The 12,825-nt window shown below is 46.0% G+C and overlaps 1 protein-coding gene across 1 annotated transcript in view; it reads left to right on the plus strand.

The window, feature by feature from the left end:
• abca4b (ATP-binding cassette, sub-family A (ABC1), member 4b) overlaps positions 1–12,825 on the plus strand; it is a gene marked incomplete at both ends in the record, with an annotated part of 48,467 nt that overhangs the window by 12,357 nt on the left and 23,285 nt on the right. The window contains 9 exons of the mRNA XM_083659072.1: positions 2,184–2,421; positions 3,357–3,496; positions 4,680–4,796; positions 5,886–6,083; positions 8,393–8,598; positions 9,557–9,733; positions 10,454–10,676; positions 11,547–11,768; positions 12,277–12,481. Coding sequence (XP_083515198.1) covers positions 2,184–2,421; positions 3,357–3,496; positions 4,680–4,796; positions 5,886–6,083; positions 8,393–8,598; positions 9,557–9,733; positions 10,454–10,676; positions 11,547–11,768; positions 12,277–12,481 — 1,726 coding nt within the window. The remainder of the gene's footprint in view (positions 1–2,183; positions 2,422–3,356; positions 3,497–4,679; positions 4,797–5,885; positions 6,084–8,392; positions 8,599–9,556; positions 9,734–10,453; positions 10,677–11,546; positions 11,769–12,276; positions 12,482–12,825) is intronic.

Raw genomic sequence — 12,825 nt, forward strand, 5'->3', positions numbered from 1 at the left:
CCCTAGTTTCCTCCCACAGTCCAAACTCTAAATTGCCCATAGGTGTGAATGTGAGTGTGTTTTTCTGTCTGTGTTCGCCTTCTGATGGACTGGTGTCCTGTCTCTGGTGTCCACTATATTCACTTCCGCAGTATGATATTTTTATATCATAGTTTGGGTAAATTTGACCAATCTCCTACACAAAACCGCCATACCTGACTGCATGATAGAACGAACCTACTGAGATGATGATCAGATCAATGAAATCATCCAGAACGCCATGGAACAATTCATCCCCAGCATAAACTGTCACCAGAAAGCCAGGAGATAAACATTGGTTTGACGAAAGGAGCAGAAAAGCTGCAATGAAGAAGCTGCATCTTTTCCGACAAAAAAAACAACAGAGACCAACAACAACAAGAAGTTTTCCAAGGCCAGACACACATTCGACCAGGCTGAAGCAAGCTAGAAGGAGCTACAACAACAAACTCACAAAGGAACTCACTGACAATACTCTAACCAGCAAGAGATGGTGGAGGCGAGTTAATGACCTCTATCTCTGCTATTCCTGTCATAATACACAACATTCCAGCCCACATCACTGCATGAGAAAAAGTAGAAGTGTTCTGCAAAGCTTTTGCACAAAAATGCCATCTTCAAGATGTAATTGCCCCAGCTCCATACATGAAACAATCCACTTCCTGCTCTAAACCATCACATTCAAACCCAAGGACATCAACAGGATCTTGAAGAGTCTCAAACCAGACAAAACCTCTGGACCAGATCAAATGCCCACCAGAGTTTGCAGGAATGCAGTGCTGAGCTGGCAAGTCCTCTGTGTCGCCTCTTCAATCGCTGTTTTTGAAGTGGAATCTTCCCAAGCCATTGGAAGATGGCTTCTGTTACACCAGTACACAAGAAAAACTCAAAAACAGACCCGTCCAAATATCGCCCCATAACCCTGCTTTCCATCATTAGCAAGCTTATGGAAGCAGTAGTGAACAATCAGCTCCAGAGGTACATTCTTAACAACAATCTCATATCTCATAGACAGTTTGGATCCACACAGCACTGCAGACCTTCTAAACATCCTGTGCCAGAGGTGGAACAATTCCCTGGACTTGGGCGAGGAAGTTATAGCCCTGGACATCCAGGGGGGCATTTGACAAAGTGTGGCATCATGGTCTGATGGTCCAACTCTACTGGAAAGAGGTGTCTGGAAAGCTGCTTACATGCCTCCAAAGTTACCTCTTCAAAAGATCAATCAGAGTTGTCCTGTCAGGCCAGGCCTCAGAACCATGCAGCAACATCAACGCTTCAGTTCCACAAGGCTCAACCCTGTATGCCCACATACGATCTCCAGAAGAGAGGGCTGAAGTGAAGGTTAGCCTGAACCGGGATCTCCAGCAAATAATCATCTGGGGAGACCAATGGACCATCACCTTTGAACCATCAAAGTGCAAGTCCATGACACTCTCAAGAAAGTGGATGCCATCAAAGCTGGACCTGAACATTTATGGTCACCAGCTAGCCACTACAAACGAGTTTGACATCCTGGGAGTCACAATAGACCACAAGCTATCATGGTCTAAACATCTGAGCAATATTTCTATCAGGGCAGGTTATCAGGTTATGGTAAATGGTAAATGGTAAATGGACTGTATTTATAGAGCGCATTTTATATAGTCTATCGATTACCCAAAGCGCTTTTACATGAATACCTCACATTCACCCATTCACACACCGACGGCGTCTGCAGCCATGCAAGGCGCTAACTGCTCGTCGGGAGCAGTTAGGGGTTCAGTGTCTTGCTCAAGGACACTTCGGCACACTGCCGGGAGGAGCCAGCCTCGAACCGGGAACCTTCCGATTCCCAGGTTATTAGCATGTTATCGGCTCCATTACAGACAATGGTCTTCAGGCCTCCAAATGCACTGTTGAGTGGCAGTGAACCATATGATTGGCCAACTGGATATAACAAGATTTTATGATGACCTGGCTATTGTTCACATTTGAAAAAAAGAAAAGAAAAGAAATTTAAGATTACATAACAATTTTAAGAGCTGCTTCAAGTTCTCATATATTCTCACTTTTGAGATAATACTAGTCACCTATCGCTCCGCTATGTTCTCATCACTAACGGGTAATTTGGCCGAGTGTATTCTGTTAACAAACCCTGCTCTGTATCTGTATCTGTTGTGTAGCTGATGGAGCGGGACAGCGTTAAAGACCTCCTGAAGGCGGTGTTCCCTCTGTTCCAAGCCGGCGGTTCGTCCTCCTTCACCCAGCTGATGTCCACCGTGTCGAGCCTCTTCTGTGGCTACCCAGAGGGAGGCGGCTCCAGGGTGCTGTCCTTCAACTGGTATGAGGACAACAACTACAAGGTGTTTCTGGGGGTCAACGGCACCAAGAGCCGTGACTACGTCTATGACAACACTGCCAGTAAGTGTAGAAGTCTCGTACCATGGCCGGGTCAGATAGTTTTATTCTTTTATTTGAGTGTGTTTTATTTCTACAGATGGCGTTTGCCACATACAGTAAGACTATACAATCCGCGGCAGAACATTTAAATAATCACACGAAAATATTGGAATGTTTCCCTAATCCCCACCCAGATTTATCCTGCCGGTCCGGGGGATTGAACCGACTTTCCATTTAATGCCCGATAATGTTCATCATTACTTATAATGTGCTATAAAGTTTTTTCATTGAAGTGGTAGTGAAAAGCTGTTATAACAGATTGTAAGTAAGTTTAGAATATTATAAAAAATAACTGTCTATGCATGATTATAACTACACTTATAATGCATTATGGTGGCATTATATTACTTATTAATATAAGTATGATTATCATGTATTATAGACACTAGCTTGATAGAAAGTGTTACTGAAGTGTTTTGTGTCGACAGTAGGGGTGTCACGATACACTCAGTTCACGATACGATACGATACGATACACGATATTGGCTTCACGATAACGATACGATACGATATTTTAACAATATTTTTTTGCAATCGATTTGTAAGTTGAGGGGGCATCCTCCACGCTAATTTGAGTAATTTCACCATTTTCATCCTCCGTGTCTGTAACGTCCCTCGTCTGTTCAAACAAAGCAACGAAAAGGAGAGCAAGCATGCAATCAGATGCAGATCAGTGCCACCATGTTCAGCTTCTTTTTCTCACGATATGAGATTTCATCGCAACGATACATATTGTCACGTTTTGATATCGCGATATATTGTGGGACGATATGTTGTGACATCCCTAGTCGACAGCCATTATTCAATATGATGCTGCTTTATTTGATCAGTCTCTCTTTGTTGTTGTTCTTCTGTAGGCTACTCACTGCTTCTCCATGTGTTCCTCCTCCCCACAGCTCCCTCCTGTAACAGCCTGATGAAGACCCTGGAGTCCAACCCTGTCACCAAGATTGTGTGGAATTCAGTCAAACCCCTGCTGATGGGAAAGATCCTGTACACCCCCGACTCCCCTGCCGTCCACAAGATATTAAAGAGTGTAAGAGGGACCACCTCCAGCCTGACCCTTCACCTCTGCTGCTCAATCTCTCTCTGTCTGTCTGTCACTCTCTCTCTCTCTCTCTCTCTCTCTCTCTCTCTCTGTCCCTCTTTCTCCTTCTCTCCACCCTTCCAATCCTTCTCTCTCTTTTCTCCAACACTCTCTTCTGTATCTCTTTCTCTCTCTCTCTTTCTCCAAACCCCCCCCACCCCGCCCGCACCCTTCTCAGGAATGAGCTGACCAAAGTGATGTGAAGGGGGGTGGGTGTGGGGGGGGGATGTCTACCACGGTGGGAGGGGATGGAAGAGGAGGAGAGAATTGGACGCTAAATTGAATGTGTGGGCGCAGCACAAAAAGGAAAAACAAGAGGGTTTTTTCAGTCTGCCACGTCTTATCCTCTGCTCCCGACACAAAGCACATCTGGATCCCAGGGGGAGTTCTCCTAATGAGAATGTACCCAGGGGGCTCGGGAACACAAGATGACCCGATGTGATTGTCTACTTGTTGAATACCTGTGTGGTTTGAAGAGAAGGCCGTTGACTGACACACTTTAAAAGATCTTATCTAAAGTACTTAATGAAATGACTTTCCCCGGGCAAAACAAGACATCCGATTGAGAGGCGGAAACTGCTGACATAAATACATGGTGGCACACAAGGTAGAGTCAACAAGAAGATCTCACATTCATACAACTGGGCTATATGTAATGTACTGTATATGCAAGGGGACATACAACTGGGCTATATGTAATGTATATGCAAGGGGACATACAACTGGGCTATATGTAGAAACATATTCTATCGCTATCTGCTTGTTATTTTACTTGAGAAAGTCGTCTAATTACATTTCCTGGGTAGGCTTTTCTCTTTACCTGCAGCTCACTGGAACGAATGTTGATGTAGTTCTGCAAATGTCCTGTAGGTATGCATGTTAGTTTTGGGTCTCATTTTATTCACACATTGCCTCTATGGGAATTGATGTGCTTTGTGCTTTGTGCTGTGTGTGTGTGTGTGTGTGTGTGTGTGTGTGTGTGTGTGTGTGTGTGTGTGTGTCTGTGTGTGTGTGTGTGTGTGTGTGTGTGTGTGTGTGTGTGTGTGTGTGTGTGTGTGTGTGTGTTTGTGTGTGTGCGTGCGTGCGCACATGTGCGTGCGTGCGTGTGTGTGTGTGTGTGTGTGTGGTTCAGGCCAACACAACATTCGAGGAGCTGGAGAGGCTGCAGAACATGGCGAAGGCCTGGGAGGAGGTGGGCCCGCAGCTCTGGACCTTCTTCCACAGCAGTGTCCAGATGAACATGATCAGGGTATGAAATGCACATTCTGCTACACCTGTAAACACCCCAATCTCATTCAACTGTTAAACAGAAGCTGGCAGAAAAACAAGCCAGCATCACTTCATATTGCAAAAGAAAAGAAGTAATAAACTAGACTAGAGGGCACTGGCTCTGCCAACATTTCTACAAAGTTTCATGGTGTTACATGAGTCCGTTTGGAAGTTAGACGCCTTTTTGTGATTGGCCACACCCATTGCCACGCCGCCTTTTGGCAGGTGGGCTTAATCAGTTCTAAGTTGACCCATGACCAACCTTTTTACAAGGTTTCGTACAAATCCGTTCACACCTTTTTTAAATATTCTGCGGACAAACAAACAGACAGACAAACAAACAAACAAAGAAACAGACAGACAGACAAACAGACAGACAGACAGACAGACAGACAGACAGACAGACAAACAGACAGACAAACAGACAGACAGACAGACAGACAGACAGACAGACAGACAGACAAACAAACAGGGGCAAAACATGACCTCCTGGCCAACTCCTTAGGCAGAGGTAATAATAAATAAACAGATGAGATGTATTAGCACCACTTGACACTGACATGTAATCTGTTAGTTTGATGCTCTTGTCCAGAGTGACGAACAATGACTACAAGCATAGAATGAGCTTCCATTCTTAGACAAGCAGCCAATAGTAAGGAATGCAGGAGTCAGAGCCTGACAATATTCCTGGGACCAGAGATTGATCATGTCAGGGAGAAGATCCTTGGAAATAAACAAAAGCAATAAGAGCCGAGGAGAGAGGCATGAGGGATTGTCTTGTACTTCAACTATATGAAGAGATATGATTCAGGGGCGAGTCAAGGAGACAAGAGGTGCTTAGGTTGTGGCTGTGATCATAACAGCAGAAAATATGTTTTCTCTATTACCTCGGTCTGCCACAAAAAGGAAATGTTGGATTTTAACAGTTTAGTTCTCATCATTTGCTAAAGATCTAAGGGCATCTCCAAAATCTGCTGAGGATTATACAGCCAATGTACAGTATTGAACTCTATGCATCTTTTGTGTCACATTGAAGCATCCATATTTCTCAATGTCTCAATGTCTGTAGGAGACCATGAGAAACCCTACAGTGATGGACTTCCTGGATGACAGTCTGAAGGACACAGAGTTTTCCACCAAACACATCCTAAACTTCCTGCACAGCGGTTCAGAGGAGGACAGGATGAAGGGCATGCCCAAGTTTGACTGGAGGAACATCTTCAACCTCATCGACCAGGTCATACGCCTGTTCAACCAGTACGGAGAGGTGAGAAACAGAAGCATGGCAACCCTATGAGGGTATTACTTTAGTGATGAATGGTGCTAAATGAGAAAGAAGGAAAGGGAGAAAAAAGGTTAGTATTTGTGGCTTGTCTGTCTGTCTGTCTGTCTGTCTGTCTGCCTGTCTGTCTGCCTGTCTGTCTGTCTGTCTGTCTGTCTGTCTGTCTGTCTGTCTGGTTTCCTTCCCTGACTATTGGTGCTTTCACAAATGAGATAAATTGATAAATAATCATCAGTAATGTGGATATAATGACTAAGTTGGTAAAGGCAAATGATATAACAGCTAGAACAGTCTGGTAAGTTCAGAAAGGACATCACTTTAAAATTAGGAAAAGACAACACTTATGCCATAACACGATATCCAAAATCTAAGTCGATATCTAGTCTCATATCACGATATCAATATAATATCGATATTGTCCAGCCCTAGGATGAGTATCAAGTTTATTTGTCTGATGGGACTTTGAGCTTCTGAGAATGATGGAGAAGCTGCGTAGGCTTCAGTCATCAGCTATTGACTAAAGAGGCCTAGGCTACTGCACATTCCCAGGGTGGGACTAGGTGTTCAGCCTCTCTGTAGGCCCCAACCTTCAGTTCTCCAGACAGGAGCATCAGTCTTCCAGGTCTGCTCCCAGGAGATTGCAGCCAGGCCCCTTTGAAACAGAGCAGGCCACTTAGCACGGCTATAGAGCCACTCTCCCCTCCAGCAGGCTGAAAGGCAGGCAGAACAAGCCTGCTGTCATCCCCCTCTCTGGCTGCCTTTGTGGGGCCAGTGATGAAGTGGAGAGTGGGTGGGAGTGCGCCACCCCCCTATGAGCTCCGTGTTGTTTTAGTGTATGGCCCCGCATTGAAACAGACCCCCGCGCCCGCGGAATAAAAGGGGGCAAATCGCTCTATCCATCCCTCACTCCTTCCCTCGTCCCTCGTCCCTCCTCCCTACGGTCTGTCTATCCAATCTATAGGGGCGCTCGGTAATCGATTTTAAGGGCTGCCGGGGGTGTTGTTTTTTGGAGTGGGCCCTATCAGTGAGGGCATCTCAATCTGCCTTTTGTCTCCCGCTCCGTCCCAAAGCCCTGCAGAGCCCCGCAAACAAACCCAGGCGATTTAGCCGATTCGATATAGCTGTCAGCTAGCGTCGGGCTATAGGATAACTGCTGCGGTTAGCATGAGGTGCTCTCACTCTGTCAGGGGTATGTTTCTCACACTGAAGGCCCACTGGAACATGTGTATCAGTGAGGGCCCTTCTTCTCAGCCCATCTCTGACTGAACGTTATTGTGTTGTGAATGTATGGGCCCATAAGGATGAATGGGAAGCGGTCTCTCCTCTTTCTTTGAGTGCTGAGGGCATTGTACAGTAATGTGAATGGAGACATTAGACACGCTGTACATGGAAGAGGGGGCGGGGGGGCTCTGTGTGTGTGTGTGTGTGTGTGTGTGTGTGTGTGTGTCTGTGTCTGTGTGTGTGTGTGTGTGTGTGTGTGTGTGTGCATACGTGCAGTTGCGTGCACGTGTGTCTCCTTACATGTACTTGTTTGAGTTGTTTGAGTGTGTGTGTGTGTGTGTGTGTATGTGTGTGTGTGAGAATGCATATGTATGCATACCTGTGTGTACACACGTGTGATTGCGTGCACGTGTGTGCGTCTCCTTACGTGTTTGCTTGCCTGCATGTACTTGCTTGTGTTGTTTGAGTGTGTGTGTGTGTGTGTGTGTGTGTGTGTGTGTGTGTGTGTGCGCGCGTGTGTGTATGTGTGTCTGTAGCAGCTCAGATTTTCCCATGTCACCGAAGCACTTGAGTGAAAGAGGCTTCTGTCCTGACTGAATGCTGAATTTACATTTTGAGACAAATTCACAATATCCTATTATATCCTCTTATATAAGCTTGTCAATTGATTCCAAATTGAGCAAATGCCACATACATTCCTAATCCAAAACATGATCAAATTGGACACAGACACACTCACACACACACACACACGCACGCACGCACGCACGCACACGCACACGCACACATACACACACACACACACGTACGCACGCACGCACGCACGCACGCACGCACACACACACACACACACACGTACGCACGCACGCACACACACACACACACACACACACACACACACACACACACACACACACACGTACGCACGCACACACACACACACACAAACACACACTTGCATGGCACATTCTTTACACACTAAACGGTAACCTGGCTATCAAACACACTGCACTCACACCAACAAATGCTATGCTATTCTCTCTCCCATCATCTTCCCCACCCTCTGGTTGCAGTGCATCAGCCTGGACAAGTTTGTGGCCTACACAGATGAGTCCCAAATGATCCACCAGGCCTTGTACCTGCTAGAGGAGAACAAGTACTGGGCTGGTGTGGTCTTCTTGGACATGTACCCCTGGACCACCAGTGTCCCCCCACACGTCAAGTACAAGATCCGCATGGATATCGATGCAGTGGAGCGCACCAACAAGATCAAAGACAGGTCAGAGGCTGCGGTGTGTATCGCTGTGTGGCTTTGATGTAGGCCTATAGTTTCAAGCATGGTATTAGGCAGGAACTGGGAGAGTCTGGCAAGCGAGACTAGGCAGGAACACATATATTCCATGTGTTCACATAAATGTATATCTTTTATTCACGTCTTTGCAGCAGGCTGGTACACCACATACATGGGGGTACGGACAATCCAACCAGCAACGTTTAGACAGCAAGAGACGCCCGCCCACATCACTCTGCCCACCTGCTGCTCCTATAGATTTATGCATCATATGGTTACCTCTTTATTTACTGAGGCAATTTATTGACCTTCTGGAATCATCCATATTGTAATTGTGCACAAATCTGCCAGGTTTCACGAGGCTATTGATATGGATTTGTCACAGACTTCAAAGGCAGAGAAGAAAACCAAAGTTGCCCGGCCGTCGGTCCAATATTAGCTCAATAGCAGGCCGCTCCTCCATGCATTACTTTACCTTTGATCTCCCATTCACAGCCAGTCAGTGTGTCAACAGCCCCGGGGATGAGCAAACAGCTTCCACTGCTTATAGCACACAGCAACGCGCTGTAATGGACCCGCTGGGAGTTCTCCCTCTATACAACTGAATAAGCAGATTGTACGCAGGGATTTGCAAGTGACTTATCCGCTTAAGCAAAAGGAGTGTACGTGGTGTGTGTGTGTGTGTGTGTGTGTGTGTGTGTGTGTGTGTGTGTGTGTGTGTGTGCGTGCGTGTGTGTGTGTGCACACACGCACAAGACTTTGGGGTGGTTGATTGCTGCAACGTTTTGAATGGAGGCCAGGATTGGGATATTGTTAGTAGAAGCAAAGATTTTTTAATAAATAATTTCTTTAAGTCCTTCTCTGATAAATGATCTCATGATCACATTCTCTACTACTACAGTATGAGGACAATAACACTCCATTCCCTCCCTGTGTCCTGCCCCAGGTACTGGGACCCCGGCCCTCGAGCAGACCCCATGGAGGACCAGAGGTACATCTGGGGAGGCTTTGCCTACCTGCAGGATATGATCGAACACGGCATCCTCAAGCTTCACACCGGCAACGACTGGCCACTGGGGGTCTATGTCCAGCAGATGCCATACCCATGTTACGTAGATGACCTGTGAGTAGCCAGATGCCATACCCATGTTACGTAGATGACCTGTGAGTAGCCAGATGCCATACCCATGTTACGCAGATGACCTGTGAGTAGCCAAGTCACTTAATGTAACAACATAGGATGTTTCTAACCAAAATGTCTGACTCCCATAAGTGCATTTTTAACATGGGTGATATTTATATTGTTTCATGCCATATTATGTTGATGCTTTTTTTTAAAATTAACAACAGCAGCATGGAATTTCCTTGGGGACAACTCAATACGTTTCATTTACTGGGGGTGTCTGGGCGGGTAGTGCAGCGGTAGATTTCCTGCCTACCAATCACAGGTTTGAGCCGCTGTGTTGCCTCCTGGCTTGGTCGGGCGTCCATAAAGGCACAATTGGCCTGGTCTGCGGGTGGGAAGTGGGGTTAAGGGTATGTGTCCTGGTCGCTGCACTAGTGCCTCCTCTGGTCGGTCGGCGTACCTGTTCGGGCGGGAGGGGAACTGGGGGGAATAGCACAATCCTCCCACGCGCTATGCCCTACCGGTGAAACGCCTCGCTGTCAGGTAAAAAAATGTATCGGAGGAAGCATGTGCTAGTCTACAACTCTGGCCAAGTATTGGGGAGAAAAATCTGAAAAAACCTGATAATTTATTGATTTATTTACCTATTCAATCCAATCACGTGACCATGTCCTAACTCACCTTCTGCCCTCTCCTCACTCCTCTCTTCTCCTCCAGCTTCATGATCACACTGAACCGCTGCTTCCCCATGTTCATGGTTCTGGCCTGGATCTACTCTGTGTCCATGACGGTGAAGAGCATCGTGCTGGAGAAGGAGCTACGCCTCAAGGAGACCCTCAAAGCCATGGGGGTGGAGAACGGCGTGATCTGGTACACCTGGTTCATCGACAGCTTCATCCTGATGACTGCCAGCACAGCGCTGCTCACCACCATCATCATGGTGAGAGGAGAGGGGGATCGAGGGGGAGGGGGAGAGATGGAGGGCATGAGGATATTTAAATTAGAGTCAAGTTTTAGTTCGGCTTTACACGTTGCCGGTTTGGTATGTTGATCCTTTTTTTAGGGTGTAATGGTGCCCTCCAGTGGATGGTTTTGAAAAGATCTATATGTATGGAGAGACACATTGGTGTTCTTCTGTTGCACTGCAGTTTCACAGTTACTCCACCCTAGTTGTGCTAACTATCGTCTAATATCCTCTCTGTCAGTCAGAGCTGCGTCACAATGACTCCTCCTTTTGTTACTTCCTTGACCTGCATTGTAACATATAGAGAGAGTCACATGCTAAAGTCACATTTAAAACAACAATTTGTTAACTAACTACGGGAAAGCAAGACAGCACAATCCTTAAACAAACGCACATAACAAAAGGTGCATCGGTGAAGAGGGAGAGAGACTGAATGGTCTTAAGGTCTTCTTAAGCCCAAGGAGTACATCGGGCCAGGTGCACCCAATCAGCCTAACGACCCCAACACCAGGCTCCTGCAAGACAGGGCCAGCAGAGTGAGAGGGTCATCACAGACTGACTAGGACTCAAGCTCTCCATGAATCACTAATAAATGTTGCTACTTGTGACCATGTCTGCTTTTGTAGAGGACAACCTTACTGTAGTCTCTCCCCAGACTCAAATATTATGTTGAATCGCTGCGCTCCGCATACTACATAAGTGAGTCTGTGCCAGTTCACAGCCGCTGCTGGTTTTGAAGGCAGGTTGAAATTGAATGAGTGACAGGTCGTTGCAGACGGCTGAGTCTCTCGATGTGAAATTGCCCGAAGGGATAATAACAATCACCTGTATCTTCGTCTCTCTCAGGGTGGGAAGGTGCTGAATTACAGCAACCCCCTGCTCGTCTTCTTCTTCTTGCTGACTTTCACCATCACCACCATCATGCAGTGTTTCCTGATGAGTGTGTTCTTCAACAAGGCCAACCTGGCAGCGGCCTGCAGTGGCATCATCTACTTCACCCTCTACCTGCCTCACGTGGCCTGCTTTGCCTGGCAGGACCGCATCACCAAGGACATGAAGTTAGCTGCCGTACGTTAAGCCACGCCTTTTAGTTTGCTTTATGGAGTTGTACAAGATAATAAGGCTTTCTGGCTGTAGTGGGGTATTTCAAATTCAATTTCTAGTGTATTTAAGAGCCACCACATAATAGTAAAATATGTCATTTACTGTACATATGATTTATATATGATTTATATATTATATGAGTACCTTCATTCAGATTCAGTAACAGTGCTAGTATATGGGAAGTGATGATAACTAATAATACATACACTATCATATCCATTTTAAAGCAATGGGATTGCCCTAGATAAAAAATAAAAAAAGACTATATACAGTATGTCAATATTAAAATAGTTTCAGACAGACACTAAATTGAATCTTGTGGTGCAGAATATTGAAGTAAATCCTCTTTGTCAAGTGCATTCCATTCTTTTAAGTAGATATTCTGCAACATAACACAGTGATCAGTGGCTCTCTAACAAATGAAGTGATGATCAGATGTTCCTGTCTGCATCCCTCCTCTCCTCTGCTGTAGAGCCTGTTGTCTCCGGTGGCCTTTGGCTTTGGGACGGAGTACCTGTCGCGGTACGAGGAGCAGGGTCTGGGCCTGCAGTGGGACAACATCCAGACCAGCCCCTTAGAGGGAGACGCCTACTCCTTCCTCACCTCCGTACGCATGATGATCTTTGATGCTGTCCTCTACGCCGTCCTGGCCTGGTATCTGGACAACGTCTTCCCGGGTCAGACTCCTGATGCTTTCTGCCAGTGTTGTAGTACTTTATGTCTGGAGCAGTGTTGTAGTACTTTATGTCTGGAGCAGTATTGTAGTACTTTATGTCTGGAGCAGTGGTGTAGTACTTTATGTCTGGAGCAGTGTTGTAGTACTCAAGTCCAGAACGCGTGATTCAACTTGGAATTGATGACTCAGACTTGGACTCGAGCATTCATGCCTTTCAGACTCGGAAGTTGGAAACGAGGTCTCGGACTTGTTATTGATAAAGATTTTATTTTATTATTATTATTATTATTATTTTGTAATAGGCCCTAATAATTTGACATAAGATATTGACATTATTCAATTCCA

Source organism: Poromitra crassiceps, assembly GCF_964638095.1.
Source record: "Poromitra crassiceps genome assembly, chromosome: 23".
Taxonomy (NCBI): Eukaryota; Metazoa; Chordata; class Actinopteri; order Beryciformes; family Melamphaidae; genus Poromitra; species Poromitra crassiceps.